Source organism: Ostrinia nubilalis, chromosome 16 (genome assembly GCF_963855985.1).
Source record: "Ostrinia nubilalis chromosome 16, ilOstNubi1.1, whole genome shotgun sequence".
Lineage (NCBI taxonomy): Eukaryota > Metazoa > Arthropoda > Insecta > Lepidoptera > Crambidae > Ostrinia > Ostrinia nubilalis.
Window position 1 is genome coordinate 13,874,462 of NC_087103.1, and position 18,620 is coordinate 13,893,081.

Sequence of the window (18,620 nt, forward strand, 5' to 3'; positions counted from 1 at the left end):
GCCGCCGACCTGGTGGAGGCCTGCAGGTAGCTAGCAGTGCGCTGCGCACAGTGTTCCCTATGCGTGCGACAACAAGGCTCGCTACTGGCGCCGCCGACCTGGTGGAGGCCTGCAGGTAGCTAGCAGTGCGCTGCGCACAGTGTTCCCTATGCGTGCGACAACAAGGCTCGCTACTGGCGCCGCCGACCTGGTGGAGGCCTGCAGGTAGCTAGCAGTGCGCTGCGCACAGTGTTCCCTGTGCAGTGCGACAACAAGGCTCGCTACTGGCGCCGCCGACCTGGTGGAGGCCTGCAGGTAGCTAGCAGTGCGCTGCGCACAGTGTTCCCTGTGCAGTGCGACAACAAGGCTCGCTACTGGCGCCGCCGACCTGGTGGAGGCCTGCAGGTAGCTAGCAGTGCGCTGCGCACAGTGTTCCCTGTGCAGTGCGACAACAAGGCTCGCTACTGGCGCCGCCGACCTGGTGGAGGCCTGCAGGTAGCTAGCAGTGCGCTGCGCACAGTGTTCCCTGTGCAGTGCGACCACAAGGCTCGCTACTGGCGCCGCCGACCTGGTGGAGGCCTGCAGGTAGCTAGCAGTGCGCTGCGCACAGTGTTCCCTGTGCAGTGCGACCACAAGGCTCGCTACTGGCGCCGTCGACCTGGTGGAGGCCTGCAGGTAGCAGTGCGCTGCGCACAGTGTTCCCTGTGCAGTGCGACCACAAGGCTCGCTACTGGCGCCGCCGACTCGCGCGTGGCCGTGGCTTGCAGGTAGCTACATTATCATCATCATCATCTCAGCCGTAGGACGTCCACTGCTGAACATAGGCCTCCCCCAATGCTTTCCATGTTACCCGGTTGGGAGCAACATTATAGTAAAGTTTAAAATAATACTTGTAGGTAACGGGGCTATTCTCACTGCTGCAACTCCTGTGGTCATGTTTGTCCCGGGGGAAAGTTAAACTCTCATTGGACTCGCGATGAATATTTGTAGGTAACAAACAATATGGTGACATGACGTGACAAAGCATAAAACCTGAAGCACATCTGAAATCTCTGATGTTTGACCTTTGACGTCACAAAAACTTCCCGTTTCGCTTCCATACCTCAAGCACCGACTAATTAAACGCTACATCTGCTGTATTTGTCTAACTAAATTATAAGCACCAACTGGTGAGCGCTGACGCTGTATAAGGACTATCGCATTTTCACTCATCAGTGGAGCCATGATACACGTTAGGGTTTAATTTTATCAAGGCAATGCTGATTTTAAACGATAAGCATATCGTCTGTTTTGATCCGCAAGATGTTTATTACTTTATTAAACCTCCACAGAGAAATGGGTGCGGCGCGCGGTGCGTCCCTTGCGGCAGTCCTGCCACAAGCCGCGCTCAAGGCCATGGCGGTGCGCCTGCCCGAGACAGCTGAAGACATGTTAGCGCTGCCTCACGTCACGCGCGCCAACTACGACAAGTACGGAGCCGACCTGCTCAAGATCACCTCGGGATATGCGGTCGAGAAGATTGGTGAGTTTATAATACAAGTGCTAAAGGCGACCCTTGTGAGAGCCCAATCCTATCCTAAGCAACAGATAAGGGATTAGAGGTGTCCCTTGTGGGAGTCCTGCCTTAAGCAGCAACAGTTAAGGTACTAAAAGTGACCCTTGAAGCAGCCCTATCCTAAACAACGCCGCAAAGCGGAGGACAAAGCCCTATTGCACATCACTTCGACCAATGGCGTCCCTTGTGGGAGTGATATTACATGCCGCTCTCAAGGCCATGGCGGTGCGCCTGCCCGAGACAGCTGAAGACATGTTAGCGCTGCCACACGTCACGCGCGCCAACTACGACAAGTACGGAGCAGACCTGCTCAAGATCACCTCGGGATATGCGGTCGAGAAGATCGGTAAGTTTACTTTAAGGTACTAAAAGTGACCCTTGTGAGATCCCAGTCCTTTCCGGAGCAACAGATTAGGTGCTAAACGTGACCCTTGTAGCAGTCCTGAGTGACAAAAGATAAAGGCACTAAAGGTGTCCCTTGTGAGAGTCTAGTCCTATGCAGCAACAGAGGTACTAAAGGTGATCCTTGTGGAAGTCCTATCCTAAACGAAAACAAAAAAGGTGCTAACAGTGACCCTTGTGACAGTCCTGAGTGGGCAACAGGGAAGGTGCTAAAAATGTTCCTTGTAAAAACCTCGCTGCACGTATACACAACGCAATGGCTCAATAAAACGTGCAACGAGACAACGCACATCATGTTTGCTCTTGAATTTACTGTTAGAAATATGCGCTCGTTATCCATAATATGAAAGAAGATACAGTAAAAGAGGTGTTAAAACTATCCCTTGTGGCAGTCCTATTCTAACTGATACTGCAGAAAATCCAAACTTATCGTCAACTTTCCTTCCATTCGTTCGTTCGATCGTTCGTTCGTTTCAGCCAAATGACGTCCACTGCTGGACAAAGACCTCCTCCAAGTTTTTCCACAATGCACGGTCCTGCGCTGCCCGCATACAGGCTCTTCCCGCGACCTTCACCAGATCGTCGGTCCACCTAGTAGGAGGCCTACCCACGCTACGTCTTCCAGCCCGTGGTCGCCACTCGAGAACTCGTCTCCTTCCATTCAGTATTGTATCACCCAATTCATCACTCATGCTATGATCATAAGAAAAAATCTCAACAATGTCGTCTATCCACAGGCCTGCTAATGCAGTACCAAGACGAGTTAGAAGAAGAGAAGCCAGCGGATGACTTCCAGGAGTCGGGAGGTGACTCCGACACGGACTGGGCGCGCCTGGGCCAGGCCAGCCAAAGCAGCACGGCCAGCCAGCGCGGACGGAAGACCTACCGTGGAGGCGTGAGGAAGAGGTAAGATGTCACAACTGGGTTCGTTCGTTTCAGCCGAAAGAATAGAATATAATAGAATAGGTTTATTGTCACATTAAAAGACACAATACAGAAAAAAATACACAAAAACACAAAATAATACATAAGCTATAAAACAAAGAGTTAAGGGTAAGAGAAAAAAAAAACTGTGCCAATAGGCACCCGCTCAGAATTTATCGTGACATGCTCAAAAGGGCAAGTCACGAAGCTGGTCTTCCGCGGACGCCCTTGCTTATTGCGCATCCCTTAGAGAAGACACCGACTAAAAATAATAATAATGCAACCGTAATTATAAAGACGTCCACTGCTGGACAAAGGCCTCCCCCAAGGATTTCCACAAAGATTGGTCCTGCGCCGCTCGCATCCAGGCACCTCCCGCGACCTTCACCAGATCGTCGGTCCATCTAGTGGGAGGCTTGCCCACGCTACGTCTTTCGGCTCAACTGGTATGTGCAAGCTATTTTTATTTCATTCTTCAAAAAACTGCTAAAACCTGGTCCGTGAGCACGTAGAATCCCGTCCAATGACCTCAAGCTACCCATCCTTATCGCTCGCGCGTAATTATATTGCTGTCACGACTGAGAGCCCGCAGTGAGTGTGCGAGCGCGACAGCAACATAATTACGTGCGAGCGACAAGGATGGGCAGCTTGGGGTCATTGGACGGGATTCTACGTGCTCACGGACCAGGCTTTACCCTCTACAATGTATTAGGATCAGTATCCAATAAGCGACGAAAGCCGAACGGTGAAGGTGTCGGAATGGCCGACTCGTGAACCGAGAATGTGGGTTCGATCCCCTATTACTATTGTGTTGAACCCACTCTTAACACAAGCATATTTAGCTTAGCATGAGATGCCAACGGGATTATTTATCTGAGATTAACCATCTCTGGGATTAGATAGAAGCATGGTGCTTCTCAAAAATCGCGCCTAAATTCCTCCAATCATACCGATTAAGACTCATGGGCCTGTCTCCAGTTCTTGAAAATAACTACAGTAGAACGCCGATTATCCGAACGCCGATTATCCGAATCGCCAATTATCCGAATCGGTCCTAAGCTGTCCTAAGCTTAATATAAAAAAATAAAACCAAGTAATTTTTTATTTGTTTTGTTGTAACAAGTTGGAACTCGCTGGATTCCAGATATATTTCAACTGAGCGTTATTGTAGAACTGTTTTTGTTAATTTAATCAGTTTAATATATTTGTGTTAGTTCGTTTTTATTTATTACCAGTCTATGTCCGATTATCCGAATTTTCGATTATCCGAATCGACCCCGGTCCCAATTAATTCGGATAATCGGCGTTCTACTGTATTGTTAATTATGAAAAATCTAAAACGTTAAAATAACGGTATCGTTGTGGCCAATGAGATGCTGTCATAGTGACATTGACATTACGTCAATGAATAGAGGGACGCGCGGAGACGACTCCCCGCGCTTTTGTGCTAAGTTATGAATTGTAATTAAAATAAGGCAATATAGTGTGGAAGTTGAGTATTCAGTGTTTTATTTATAAGAATAGTTCTACCGGCCTCTAATACTATGTTCGTTCTAACTGTACTTTTGTATTACACTAGATACAAGCGCAAAGGCACGTCGTCAGCTAAGAAGAAAGCCTACCGCAGTTCCTACACTCGCGGTCGCGGCTCCAATAGCACCTCTACCGGTTGGGGCACCGCCTCCACCAGTAGGGGCGGAGCCAACAGTAGTAGGGGCGGAGCCAACAGTAGTAGGGGCGGAGCCAACACTAGTAGGGGCGGAGCCAGCAGTAGTAGGGGCGGAGCCAGCGGTAGGGGCGGGGCCGGGCGCGGCACCACCAAGCTAGCGAGAACCGCTGCAACCAAAGCTCGTGAGTACTTTACTTTTGACGGCTGTATAAGCAACTAGACCAGTGATTCTTAACCGGTGATCCGCGGACCACTGGTGGTCCCTGGAGGCATTCCAAATGGTCCACGAAGACATCGTAATAAACAAGTGACGTGACGTGATGAGTCGAGTTAACACAACGCAAACGGCGCACAGTGGGCGAGAAATCGACTTCCCCTTTTATAGGATTTTGAAAAAAAAAGTGGTCCCTGACAAGGCAGAAATTTGGTAAAATGGTCCCTCGTGACTTAAAGGTTAAGAACCACTGAACTAGACAGAAATTACGATAAGCGATTTACATAGACTGTTTACATTTGAAATTTCTTTGTCGTAAGATTAAAATTTATAAGTGTAAAGGCGGTTGAATATAACATTTCTAATATTTGACGACGAAATATTGCCAACTATTTAACGCTAAGTCTAAATTTCGATACGTTGTAACACACTTATCGTTCTTTACAAATTAACATCTAACATACCTATTTAATTCAAGAAAGAAAACGTACATCTTAAGTATTTGTCTGAAGACAAAGGGGTAATATTTAACACTTGAAAAATACTAAACACATGAATTCTGTTTTCAGCGAGCAAGCTGGGCAGTATGCCTGTCCCGAGGACCAATTCCGCCGTCATCAACACGCGGCCAGGTGTCTTTAACCCTTCTAAGCTCAACTTGCTGTGAAAAATGTAAAGAACTGCTACATTGCTATAAATCTACCTACTATAATTTAATACCAATAAGTTGATTTATTTGGCCCAGTCAATCGCTGCCGGTAATCGATTGAAAAGGGGCTCAAATGTACCTGATATTTCAGTATAATTGAAAATTAAAAAATGAAAATGAAAATGTTTATTGCCAGAATTATTATTTAAATTCGATTTGGACATTTTAGCTTGTGAATCAAAACTCGATTCAAACTCCAAAATGTGTAAGAATCTGTGATTAGTTATTTAATCTAATGTTGAAACTTATCACAGGCGCCATTATTACTTTTTGTCTAATTTAGATTTATATTGTGACTGTAATTCTCGATAACTTTTTATTGATTGAATCGAATTTAAATACTGATGTTTAACTGATAATATCAATCTCAAAAGAAACTCGGAAACATTCATTAATCTCTCCAATAATAAACCAACATGAAATTATCTAAATTAATTCAAACCAATTTATTAAATTAAATTAATAAATTTATTAATATAAATGTGATAATTGATGATACCTGTAAATATTAATAAAGTAATTTTCTTCTTAAACTATATTTCATTTATTAACATAGGTACCCGTTTTGTAAGAATGAAATAGATAGCCTGTGGTCAACAAAACAGCTGGGAGAATAAAGCAAAGGGATATACCGATATTGAATATACGGGCACCTTTCGTGCACTATTTCGATTCACCATCGGCAGGTTTTGATGAATTTGACGCAGAATGTGCACTTCGCAAAATGAGCATTCGAATCAAAATATACTTTTTCGTAGTCATTTCACGCAGACATTTAGTAGAGTGCTCATTTAACGAGGTCGTCGGTCCACGGTGAATGTCCTACGCTGCGCTTTCTGGTACCTGGCCTCCACTTCAGAACCTTATAAGTAGCAGGAAGGCGATGTATAATAATTTGGGCAATGATTAGTATCATATTATTGTATTTAACTGTTGATGATTTGGGATTTATTAAATAAAATAATCACTGTGTCATGTACATCCTGTTTTACTCTCCATTATTCACAGACAATACATATCCAATCTATAGTCTATTCTCAGTAGTGTTGTCACATTACAATAATGTTACATCTTTCCTTTTAACAAATTAATTAAAAGATACATACATTTGTTATCAGTTGATTCTGATACAAAACTCTAGATGCCTATAAACAAACAATTAGCATAACTATAATTAATTAACCCTGCACATAATCTTCTAAGTATTTAGGAAGCCTAATGGCTCTACCTTTAATTGACCTTTTACAATTATTTTGTGATGTATGATTATTTAAATTATCTTCCATTCTATTTTCTACAATGCAGCTAGGTTCTATGCTGGTTTCATTCTGTGATAGACGTTTATTATTAAGTGCGTCCTGGTGACTTACATTCTCATAACAATCATTAAATCCTGTATTTTCAACTTCTATAGCCTCATTGAAACTATTAAACTTTGGATATTCTATTTCTTTAACACCACTTGCAACAAACTTATAATCTTTTGAGCTCTTTTTTAAATGATATCTATTTCTATTAACAATATTTCCCGATTCAGTTATAACATTATATGATCTAGGTTTATTTGATGGACCCAATATCTTTGCATGTCTGTCATAAGTCCCATTTTTGTGATTTTTTATTAATACATTTTCTCCCGTTGAAAATTCCTTCAACGGCCTAACATTTCTGTCATAATAATATTTTTGATTAGTTTGCCTTTTTAATAATTCGCTTCTGACCTTCTGCTGACTTTGACTACTGATGCTTTCCAGATTTGGTATCAGACCTCTAATTTTACGACCTAACAATATTTGATTAGGTGATTCAATGTTGTTTGAGATGGGGGTGTTTCTAAGTTCTAATATTGCTAGATATGGATCTTTTTTATCTTCTACGCATTTTTTTAGCATCTTTTTGATAGTTTGTATGTGCCTTTCTACCATACCGTTACTTCTGGGATAATAAGGCGAAGAAACTGTATGCTGAAAACCCCATTTGTGTGAAAATTCTTTAAACTTCATAGATGTAAATTGAGGTCCTCCATCACTATTTAATTCAATTGGAATTCCAAAGCGTGCAAAACACTGTTTTATTGCTTTTATTACCTCCTCTGTAGATAGTGACTGTAAAGCTATAACTTCTACATATTTTGAAAAATAATCCACTATTAACAAATAATCTTTTAATACAAATGAAAAATATCCACACCTATTTTTTGCCAAGCCTCCTTTGGAATTTTATGTGGTAATAGAGGTTCTTTGTAATTTTCCACACTATGCTTTGTACAAGTATCACAGTTTTGAATGTAATTATCAATGTCTTTTGAAATTCCTATCCAATATACCGACTCTCTAGCTCTTATTTTAGTTTTCTCTCTACCCAAGTGATTATAATGCAATTTGGATAAGATGTCTTTCTGCAAAGATTTTGGGACCATGATACAATGTTTTTTGAAAATTAGTCCATCCATTAAATGTATTAAGGAAGAAGGGTTTTAAGGAATCCGGTAAATTTTTACTATTAGTCGGCCATCCTTCAGATAATAACTTTTTTACTATTTTTAGGTCTTCATCACAATCTGTTTCTTTTTTAAACTCTTCATATCGTTTCACACTCATTTTTTCTTTTAAATCTACTAACAATATACTACAATCAAAATCATCATCCTCCTCAACCTTAGCTTTTAAATAATTACGTGACAAGTAATCAGCAAGTTGTAATAACTTTCCTGGTTTGTATTTTAATGTTATGTCATAGTGCTGTAATCTTAACCGCATCTTTTGTAATCTAACAGGTATTTCTGCTAAAGGTTTTTTCATTATGGGAATTAAAGGTTTATGATCAGATTCCACCTCAAAGTTTCGACCCATTATGTAAAAATGAAATTTTTCACAAGCAAATACAATTGCATACATTTCCTTTTCGATCTGTGCCCATGATTTTTGTGTGTCTGTGAATGCTTTGGATGCATAGGCTACTGGAAATCCATTTTGTAATAAAACTGCACCCACACCATTACTACTTGCATCTACACTTAATAAACATGGTAAGTTTGGATTGTAATATTGCAATACTGGGGAGGAAGTTAAAAGCTCTTTGATTTCCTTGAAAGATTTTTCTTGTTCTAGACCCCATTCCCAATCCTTGTCCTTTTTTAATAATGATCTTAGAGGAGCTGTTAGTTCAGATACATTGGGAATAAATTTAGAAACATATGTAATGATACCTAATAGCTTTTGAATGCCTGTTACATCTGTTGGTTTCTCCATTTTTATTATGCTGTCTATTTTATCCTCATCAATATAAATTCCTTTATCAGTGAAAACATGTCCCAAAAATTTTAATTTGTTAGTTTTAAATATACATTTGTCTGCATTAAATGTAATATTATGCTCTGAAGCTTTTTGTAATATTCTGTGTAAAATTTTCTCATGTTCAGCTTCACTATCAGCCCATAAAATTAGGTCGTCTACAAAAATTTCTACATTTGGAATGCCTTCAAACAGGCGAGAAAACTGTTTATGGTAAACCTCTGATGCTACCTTTACTCCGTATGGCATTCTTAAAAAACAATACCTACCAAATGGTGTTTGAAAGGTGGTTAGTTTTGAACTGGTTTCACTTAATTTCAATTGATAGAACGCTTTACTACAGTCTAATTTACTGAATACCTTAGCGTTTGCCATTTTTGCAGCAATTTCTTCAAATGTTGGTAATTTAAAATGTTCCCTTAATAGACAAGAATTGAGATATTGTGGGTCAAGACATATGCGAAGCGAATTATCATTTTTTCTTACTATTACCACTGCATTTACAAAATCTGTGGGTTCTTCTATTCTTCTTATTATTTTATTTTCCTCCATAGTTTGCAACTCTTTTTTATATGCATCCAATAGCTTCATGGGCACCGGTCGACAAGGAATTACTTTCCCTGTGTAGTTCGGGATCAACTTGAAATCATAAACATAATCCTTCAGTTCTCCTATTCCTGTAAATAAATTAGAGTATTGCTTTATAATATCTTGTTTTTGTATTTCCCCTAATAATATCATTAAATTTAATTTTTGTATGGTTGGTAATCCTATCAATGGAGATGAATCACAATCTACAATATGAAATTTCAAAACATGTTTTTTATTTTTTATTATGCATGATAAATCTAATGTGCCTAGTAAATTAATTTTTGAGTTATTGTAATTTCTAAGAATAGAGCTTGACCTATTTAACTTTTTATGAATTCCCAAACTGTCCAACATTTTTTTAGATATTACATTGCAACCGGCACCTGTGTCTAATTTAAATGTAATATTTTTATTGCAGTCCTGTAGTTTTACCTGCAATGTCCAGTCAGTGTATACTGTACCCAATGTATATTCTTGATTTGTTTCTTGCTGAGGATTCTGCTGTATTTCCTTTATGTTGTGATCCTTCATTCGATTCCTACAGACAGTAGAAAAATGGTTCATCTTCTTGCAATAATTACATTGTTTGCCATATGCTGGACAACGACGTGGAGGGTGTTGATATCCGCAGCTTTTACATTTGAATGCTCTACTCATAGGTTGTTGGCGATGATCTCTATTTATTTTGTCAATATCTTTCGAGTCTTCTTCTGTCAGTTTTCTCATATATTGTGTCGCTATTTCTGCGGTCTTACACATATTTATGCACTTTTCTAATGATAGTTCTTGCTCTCTTAAGAGTCTTTCTTGCAATGTTTTATCTAATAATCCTCCTATTATTCTGTCTTTAATGAGACTGTCACGTAGACCCTCAAAGTTGCAGGTCACTGATAGTTTCTTTAGTTGGGCTACATATTCTGTTATATTTTCACCCTCTTTCTGATTCCTGTTAAAAAATGTGTGTCTATTTATACTTTCGTTTGTTTTTGGCATGCAATAATCTCCAAGGGCTTTTAATACCTCATCATAATCCTTCTTTTTAGCAGGCAGGTCTATCGTGTCAAATTTGTCCACTCCTTCCTCGCCCAAGAGGTGTAATAATATTGCTGCTTTTATTTCAGAACTCTTTTTATGGCATTCAGTCGCCACCATGTACAGTTCCACATGTCTTATCCATGTCTTGAAGTTTTTTGCCAAATCTCCTTCAAAAGACAATGGCGGCGGTTGGGCAAGGCTTAATCCCTGCATCGTGTCGGCTTTAATACTCACGGGTCTTACACCCGCGGCCTGGTTCTTGCCATCTCCTGACTGCGCCATATCATATTATTGTATTTAACTGTTGATGATTTGGGATTTATTAAATAAAATAATCACTGTGTCATGTACATCCTGTTTTACTCTCCATTATTCACAGACAATACATATCCAATCTATAGTCTATTCTCAGTAGTGTTGTCACATTACAATAATGTTACAATTAGAAGTTGTTTCCACATCAGCCAGATAGTTTGACAGTTCGAACTCCTAGCCAGACATTTTTTTAGGGTAGCTGCCAAAGCCACAATGACCCAAACTTCATGATTCACCAACATTCTAACTTATATTGGGAGTATACGCTGACAAACTTTCAGCTTTTATAAAATGACGTATGTCTGGCGTTCACTAGCTCTTAGTCTATATGTTCTGCAGTGGACGTCCTATGACTGAAATGATGATCATGATGCTCATTTTGCGAAGTACACATTGATGACCGAGGGGGTTAATCATGCGGGTGTATGATGATCTTCATGGCCTGCCCGCTCTTGGCCAGTTCAAGCGCTTCTTTGGCTCGCTCCAGCGGCATGTGGTGCGAGATGAACCGCTTCAGGTCGATGGCGCCGCTCGACACGGCCGCTAGTGCCGCTGGGTATCTGAAATTAGGATTTTTTGTCGTTGATACAAATATGCTGTGCGAAAATAACTGCCTGTCTGTTACTTTTTCACACAAAAATTTATGGGCTCGTTTATTCACTAAGTTGCATTTATAATTTATTACATTTATTATTTATGGAATTACGCAAATAAAGAAATTTGATTTGATTTGATTTGATTTAATATTAGTAGGATTGGCGTCACTGGCGAGTAGCAGTCGCTATCGCTATCGTATTGGATTCACCAGTTTGCCCCACTATCTTAGCGTTTAGCGAGTGTTGTGAGCGTTTCTCGCTAATGAAAAGCTATTTTTTGTCGCTAAAATAAAACTTGAAGGTGACCTCCGAAACAGCCAAAAAGTTCACAATACGTCTTTGTTAAAATTGGAATACGGTTGTGTTGTCAACTTTATGGATCACTTTTGGATGTTACTAACTATTTGACCCTGACCATGGTCGTAGCCAGCCATGGGCTCAGGGTGGGGCAGGATGGTAAACAAAAACAAAAAAATGGTAACTAGCAAACTATGTACCTACTCTCCGTTGATATTTATGAGTCCGCTCCATTCCTGAAACTTGAAAAACATCTTCCAGGGCGGTGGTGAACAGTTTCGGAGATATGACGTCTCCCTGTCTCATCCCTATAGTCGATTTTGCACCGTTGGAGAGACTGTAGCACTGCCCAGGTCTCGATTAAATCGAAGGCTTTCTCATAGTCCACAAACGCCAGGCAAAATGGCTGATTATACTCCTCGGTCTTCTGTATAATCTGCTGTAGCGTATGTAAGTAGTATGCGGTCTATCCTGACTGGACACATATTATGCTATAGTATATCTTACGTGTTGGCGATGCGCAAGGAGCCTCGCACATCGACCTCTCGCAGCAAGGCAGCGGTTAGAGGCACCTGCGACATGGGCTCGCCGATACCCACCACCAGGACCGTGCCGCCCGTGCCAGTCACCTGGAGAGACAATGTGTCAATCAGTTTTGAACCTTATTCTAAAGATGTAAAGTTGATAATTGACTGGAGAAATACTCGTGAATCGCTTTTAAAACTTGAAGGGTACAGGGGCAAAACAAGGAATGTCCCTAAAATTCAAAGGTATATTTTTGATGGCAATATTTTCGATTTCCCGCGTATTTTTATTTGAAATTATACAAAAAGCGTAAAAACAAGATAGACATATGTATTCCTCTTAGTAGTTTATAATTTTAAGTGACACATGAGAATGTTTTAAACTTTAAAATATTTAAATATTCATTACATAGGTAACTTTTTGTTTTTGTGACATTTCTTGTTTTGCCCCTGTACCCTTCACTTGTGATGGCCTAAAACTTGTGCAAAAATAAATGACAGTCGATTTTTTATTCATCAGTTTGTGGTAGATTGAATCTAAAATTGAAAGTCATTGGCTTGATTTTGAAATGACCTATTCTAACCAGAAATGAGACAAAAGCAATAACAACCCGAGCCTCTCTATGGGTTCCGGCAGTCAGTAGAGAATGGATGAGTTGTGTGTTTACTACCATGAGTTTACATAAAACGTACTGGCTAGCAAATTAGCGACCGCGTAAAAAATGACAAAATATACAGCGCCCCTAGCACTAAAATTTGTCATAGATCTTTTTAAGCGCTAGCAATAACGTTTAAAGTAAACTCATAGTAAAACTACTAATGATAAAGGGAACGTACCATCAAAGATACCCTCTGCGCAGAAGGAAACGCGCACGCGTCAATAGTGACATGCGGCTGCGCACCCAACGTTAACGTAATACGATCCACGACGTCTTGGTCCGGTTCTTCGGGCTTCACTAACAGGGCGTGGTCTACCCCCATCTCCTTTGCTGTGTCGAGGCGAGACTCGACAGTGTCTGTAAGGATTTGAATAATAATATTTTTACAGGGTTTGTATTTATTTATAAATTGCGTTCATATTATCACATGCACCTTAGGTGCATCTATTATGATGGACTACTACCACTCCTGTGTGCCAGATTCTGCAGCTTATCCACTAGTAAAAATTCAACTAACAAAGGCCAAGTTAGACCCTGGAGAATGTGAAATTGTCATAGGACCTGCAACGACAACGCGGCAACGTTAATCAAGGGAATGTTGAACGAGTTCGAAGTTGAGGATCGACTTCCCTCCATCCAGCGAAAAGTGGATGACAGGCAATATCTGCGTTTGACACCATGGATGTAACAACAAACATCCCCTCACCCCTCAGCCAAGTTACAAAACGTGACAGTTGTAATAGAAAAAGTGACGAAAACATTCGCTCCGTGCAGCGATTTTGAATGTAAAGTCCGGTCCGGATAAGGATGGTAGCTTGGGGTCATTGGACAAAATTCTACGTGCTCGCAGACCAGACTATAGTCAAGCGCAGCCTGTTTCTTCTGATTAATTTAGTTGCAGGTTCAGTCTCAGTTAATTCCTCGGTTTGAAGACGTACCAGTGATAAGAATGTTGGTAGCGCCCATAGCGCGCGCTGTCATCGCGCACAGCACGCCGACGGGCCCGGCGCCCAGCACGACCACGCTGTGCCCGAGCGATACCCCGGCGCGCCGGCACGCGTGCACCGCTATAGCTAGCGGCTGCACCGCCGCGCCTTCGTCCATTGATAGGTTGGCGGGGATCCTGGAGGTGACAAACGAAAATTGGTTGAATATCAATACCATTGTTAACTGATATAGGCCTTATAAATAAGCTGAAAGTTGTGCAGCGTACTATGGAGAGGGCTATGTTTGGTGCTTATTTACGAGATCGAATCAGAAATGAGGAGATCCGTAAACGAACTATAGTTACATAGTGGCACATAGTACGCAGAACTGACGGCCGATGGGGCAGCAAGGTTCTGGAGTAGAGGCCACGAACCGGAGAGCGTAGCGTAGGATGTCTACTCACAAGGTGGACCGTTGACCTCATAAAGGTAGCAGGAAGGTGCTGGATGCAGGTCGATAGCAATCGTTCATTATGGAAATAGTTAAAATGCCTATGTTCAGCAGTGGACGTCTTATGGCTGAAATGATGATGTAGAATTAAAAAGATTCGTAGTCTCACATGTGGCAAAAGTCAGCGATGGCTTGTAGTACCGGCTGAGGTTCTCATCTCACTAACACAGAACTACAAGTACAGAAATAAAGTCTTGAAGAGTCTCACTAGTGGCAGTAGTCAGCGACGTGCTTATGGTACCAGCAGAGGTTGCTCAACCCGTCAGACTAGTAGGTACGGTAGTAGGTAGCTACAATTTTATTACAAAATCAAAGTCTCACTTGTGGCAGAAGTCCGCGACATGCTTGTAGTACCGGCTGAGGTTCCCGGGAGCGGCGGGCGTAGAGCAGTAGCCCGGCCGCGCGCACACGTTGTAGCGGCCCAGCCGGCAGTGCTCGCACGCGCGGCACGGCTGCGTCGGCTCGATGGCCACGCGGTCGCCCACTTTGAGCGAGGATACTTTTTGGCCCACCTGGGTAAAGAAAATAACAGGGGCGTGAGGCGAGCACCAAATCTCAACTCAAGACGAACGATCGCACGCCCATCACGGCTGCGTCGCCGGCTTGATCACTGAGGTTGCCGGGAGCGGCGAGCGTGGAGCAGTAGCCGGGCCGCGCGCACACGTTGTTGTAGCGGCCCAGCCGGCAGTGCTCGCACGCGCGGCACGGCTACGTCGGCTCAATCGCTACGCGGTCACCCACTTTGAGGTTTGACACTTTTGACCCCACCTGGGGAACATAAACCTTCTTTTAAACTGCGATCTCTAACCCACCTGCCAGCCTGGAGATTATGGCAAAACCTTCCACTAAATGACTTACAGCTAACTTATAAGTATATGCCTTGCATTAGAGGTGTGTCATACACTACAGTAGAAAAGACTAATAGTTCAGCAGTGGACTGGAAAGGGATGATGGTGGAGGTCGTGATGCAAACAATATCCACTCAAAACAAATCACAACTCATGATGAGCGATTACTGTCAAGAGAGTCGCACGCCCGGCACGGCTGCGTCGGCAATAGCCACGCGGTCGCCTACCTTCAGGTCCGACACTTTTGAGCCCACCTGGGGAAAGAAAATAACGGGGGTGTGAGGCGTGCAACATCCGCCTACATTCATAACAGCTCATGACGAATGACTACTCTGACGCTCCGAGTCACTCCGAGTGGTCTCAAGAGTCTCAAGAGTGTGGCACGCTCGGCACGGCTGCGTCGGCTCAATCGCTACGCGGTCACCCACTTTGAGGTTTGACACTCTTGAGCCCACCTGGGGAAAGTAAGCCAGGGAGAAATATGGTGGGATATCGTAAGGAAACATTCGCCCACAACAAATCACAGCTCATGACGAACGACTACTCTGTCAAGAGTACACTCTTACACACACTAACTACCTAACGATTGTTGTTCACATGTTACATCTCGCTCGAAATTCAAGGTCTTTATTTATTTATCACTTCACATCACAACACGGCCACGAAATAACACCAGATTTGTAAAATAAGTTAAACGCATCAAAACAGAACGACTGTCCTTTTCGTTTAACTACCCTCCACGAAATTTTGACAATATCTTTACACTCTAGTCAATTAACATACTTTTTATTATCTATCAAAACGCGGCTTCTCGACTTTTTTATTGACTGTAGTGTAAAATCCACATACCATGATCAAATTTTATATGAGCCCGGCAGGATTTAAGTTTTATTTTGTCTTGACTACCGTAGCCGGTGCCTTCGTGACCGTGACATCAGTTTAGCTAGTTATCTAAAAAATAAGTAAAGAAGAAGTTAAGCAAAGGCTTTCTTTACAAAGACAAAGATGATACCTTGACTACGTATCCCGCGCCCTCGTGGCCGATGACTATGGGGCTGGCCACCTGCACCGCGCCGCAGCGGCCCGAGGAGTACAGCTTGACATCGGAGCCGCAAATGCCAACGCTGGTCATCTTCACCAGCACTTCTGCAAACACATGGCATTGAGCCACGATAGCCGAACGGTGAAGGGGCCGCCTCGAGATCCGAGGAACGTGGGTTCGAACCCCACCGCCGCTCGAGTATTGTTTGTGGAGAGCCCACTCGTAACACAAGCATTAGGGTGGTCCTTATTTTTCGACTTTTGAATTATCCCCGGAGCACTTTCTCATTTGATTATATACCTCTAAATATGAAATTAGCTTTTTTGTTTTTTTTTTTAGTTAAGATTTAGAGGTCGCTACCAGCTGTCAAAATATTTACAAAAGCTTTGAAACTCTTAGATCATGGTTTCATAAATGTTTATTTAAGTGTTTATATCACATTTTACGTGCAAATGAACATCGCATAGATAGAATAGACAATCGCTTCTTGTCCCCTTCTCCCCTCAACCCCTCTTCTACCTATACCGACCATATTATGGTACCGACGCGTCGAGATACTAACAAGTAAACTCTTATATCTTAAAAATAATTGATTCAAATATGTACATTGTACATAATATCTTAGTTCATAGCAACAACAATAATTTTGTAATATTTTTATTTGGCTTTGGCTTTAAAAATAAATGAATCTAACAAATACAGATTTTGTTTTTACTTAAAATTCAAACCTTGGTAGCGACCCCTAAATGTCTTTTAAAAATAAAAAATAAAAATAATGAAAGACTTTCATATGGTATATATTCAAATTACGTGGTGCCCCGCAAAATATAAGAAAAAATTTTTTTTTCGTAGGAATAAGGACCACCCTAACAAGCATATTTAGCTTACCACGAGGGGCTAACGGGACTATTAGTAATCTTAAAAGAAAAAAGAAAAATATTTTGATTTGGAAAAAGGAATAAACATAAGTACAATGGACATATTTGGGACGTAAGTATTTCCTGTTCTAACTTTTTTCCGCAAAAAGTTTAAGACATAATAGTACCTAAATTAAATAACTTAATTAAATTACCATAATCGTTGATCTCCGGCATCGGCCATTTTTCCTGAAAATAATAAAAGTGTATTACTTAATGTGTTTTTTAGATATTTTATGCCACATTATTCATGTAAATTGGTATCTAAGGCGAACTTAATACGAACTTAATTTCATTTCATTATATTTTATTCAAGAACATCTTTGTCTTTTTACTTGCGGTTGAGATGTTCAGTAAGCTTAGTTTTTTTTTGTTGTATTAAATCTAATCTCTTGATTCTCCTTTAATTTCTGGTTAATTTAACTAACTTACCACCCTAAGGTCGTTGGGTCCATAGAGCACAGCAGCGTAATTTTCAGCCATATTCCACTCTGCACGGTCTATCTAATGCAAATGAATATTATTTCCATCTCCACACAATTGTACTGATAAATTAAAACAAACAATGTAAAAACATTAACGTGGGTTAACGGGCTTGACATTACCTACGAAAATATTTACGAACTTGATAAGATAAGTCGTATTATTGAAGGAACTTACGCAAATAATTTCAGAAACATCTCAAATTTTCCAAACATCCGATGATAAGAGAGAGCTAAGTTAAAGATAGGTTGTATTCTTGGCGGGAAAGTGAAGACTCGTGTTATCAGTTTTGTTTTATTTTCTAAAATTCGTGTTTATTAATGTGTAATGGTGGTTGACCATTAAATGTTCGTGAACGTGCATAAGTGTAGGCAAATGAAACAAAACAGTGCAACATCAGTTTTCAAGTTCCCTCAAGAAGTCTGCGTCTAGCTTCAGTAAAGTGCCACATCCTTACTGAAACTCAAGGGGCAGGGGGATATCATCTCGTCTATCATTATCATTCGTTATTTCATCAATTGAATCCAATAGGCATGACTGACTGAATTATAAATAGGTACTTAACACTGGCTAAGCCGGCCTCGACGATGTATTGCCAACAAGAAAAAAAAGACGTTTTTTCTTGTTTTCAATACTCGTCATCGTCGTGTTTACATGATAGTTACGCAATATGTTTTGTTTATAAATTGAAATGCTGCGTTGGACATCAAACTTATCCTCTCTCTCTCTGGGATTCAATATAAACTCATTGTTATATTGGTTCAGTCACTTAGATGGACATGACATCAAGCTATAAAAGCTGTGGCATCTTATGTAGCTGTAATAAACTATACATTAGTTTGATGTGCTGTCGACTAGGAACCCACCCTAAGGAATAATATTTAGAAAATAACAGATACTATCAACAAAACATTTATTATAAAAATAATTTATTCTACAAAATGTATATTTCTGTACACCACCTTGTACTTTTTATTTACATAATCAAGCTTAATCTAAATAAAAGTGTAAATATTCATCTTTGTTGTATGTACTTTGTTTTGTATTTCTTTAGGAACTTTTTTCTGTTTTAATGAAATGCATTTAACAGTAAAATTCACTGGTTAATTACAAACAACACAATCAACTGAA

General features: G+C 40.9%; 2 protein-coding genes across 2 annotated transcripts in view; one reads left to right on the forward strand and one right to left on the reverse strand.

Annotated features, from left to right (window-relative positions):
- LOC135079570 (recQ-like DNA helicase Blm) overlaps positions 1-5,985 on the forward strand; it is a 48,003-nt gene extending 42,018 nt beyond the window's left edge. Inside the window, exons 21-24 of the mRNA XM_063974222.1 lie at positions 1,311-1,501; positions 2,674-2,842; positions 4,440-4,711; positions 5,313-5,985. Of these exons, the coding sequence (XP_063830292.1) occupies positions 1,311-1,501; positions 2,674-2,842; positions 4,440-4,711; positions 5,313-5,410 (730 nt within the window). The 3' untranslated portion in view covers positions 5,411-5,985. The remainder of the gene's footprint in view (positions 1-1,310; positions 1,502-2,673; positions 2,843-4,439; positions 4,712-5,312) is intronic.
- A 4,401-nt stretch (positions 5,986-10,386) lies between these two features.
- Positions 10,387-17,601, reverse strand: LOC135079449 (sorbitol dehydrogenase-like). Its single transcript, XM_063974113.1, has 8 exons — positions 17,439-17,601; positions 17,162-17,195; positions 16,060-16,193; positions 14,521-14,711; positions 13,701-13,885; positions 12,941-13,119; positions 12,087-12,208; positions 10,387-11,246 (listed from the first exon to the last, which is right to left on the reverse strand). Exons 1-8 carry the CDS (start codon positions 17,487-17,489, stop codon positions 11,096-11,098), a joined length of 1,047 nt encoding a protein of 348 aa, XP_063830183.1. The 5' UTR covers positions 17,490-17,601; the 3' UTR covers positions 10,387-11,095.
- Positions 17,602-18,620: the final 1,019 nt, after the last annotated feature.

Excerpts from the sequence above, each read along its gene's own strand:
- LOC135079449 (XM_063974113.1), bottom strand. The coding sequence starts at position 17,489 with ATGGCTGAAAATTACGCTGCTGTGCTCTATGGACCCAACGACCTTAGG. Across the intron at positions 17,196-17,438 it reads GACCCAACGACCTTAGGGTG|GAAAAATGGCCGATGCCGGA; the intron begins GTAAGTTAGTTA and ends TATTATTTTCAG. Across the intron at positions 13,120-13,700 it reads TACCAACATTCTTATCACTG|ACACTGTCGAGTCTCGCCTC; the intron begins GTACGTCTTCAA and ends AAATCCTTACAG.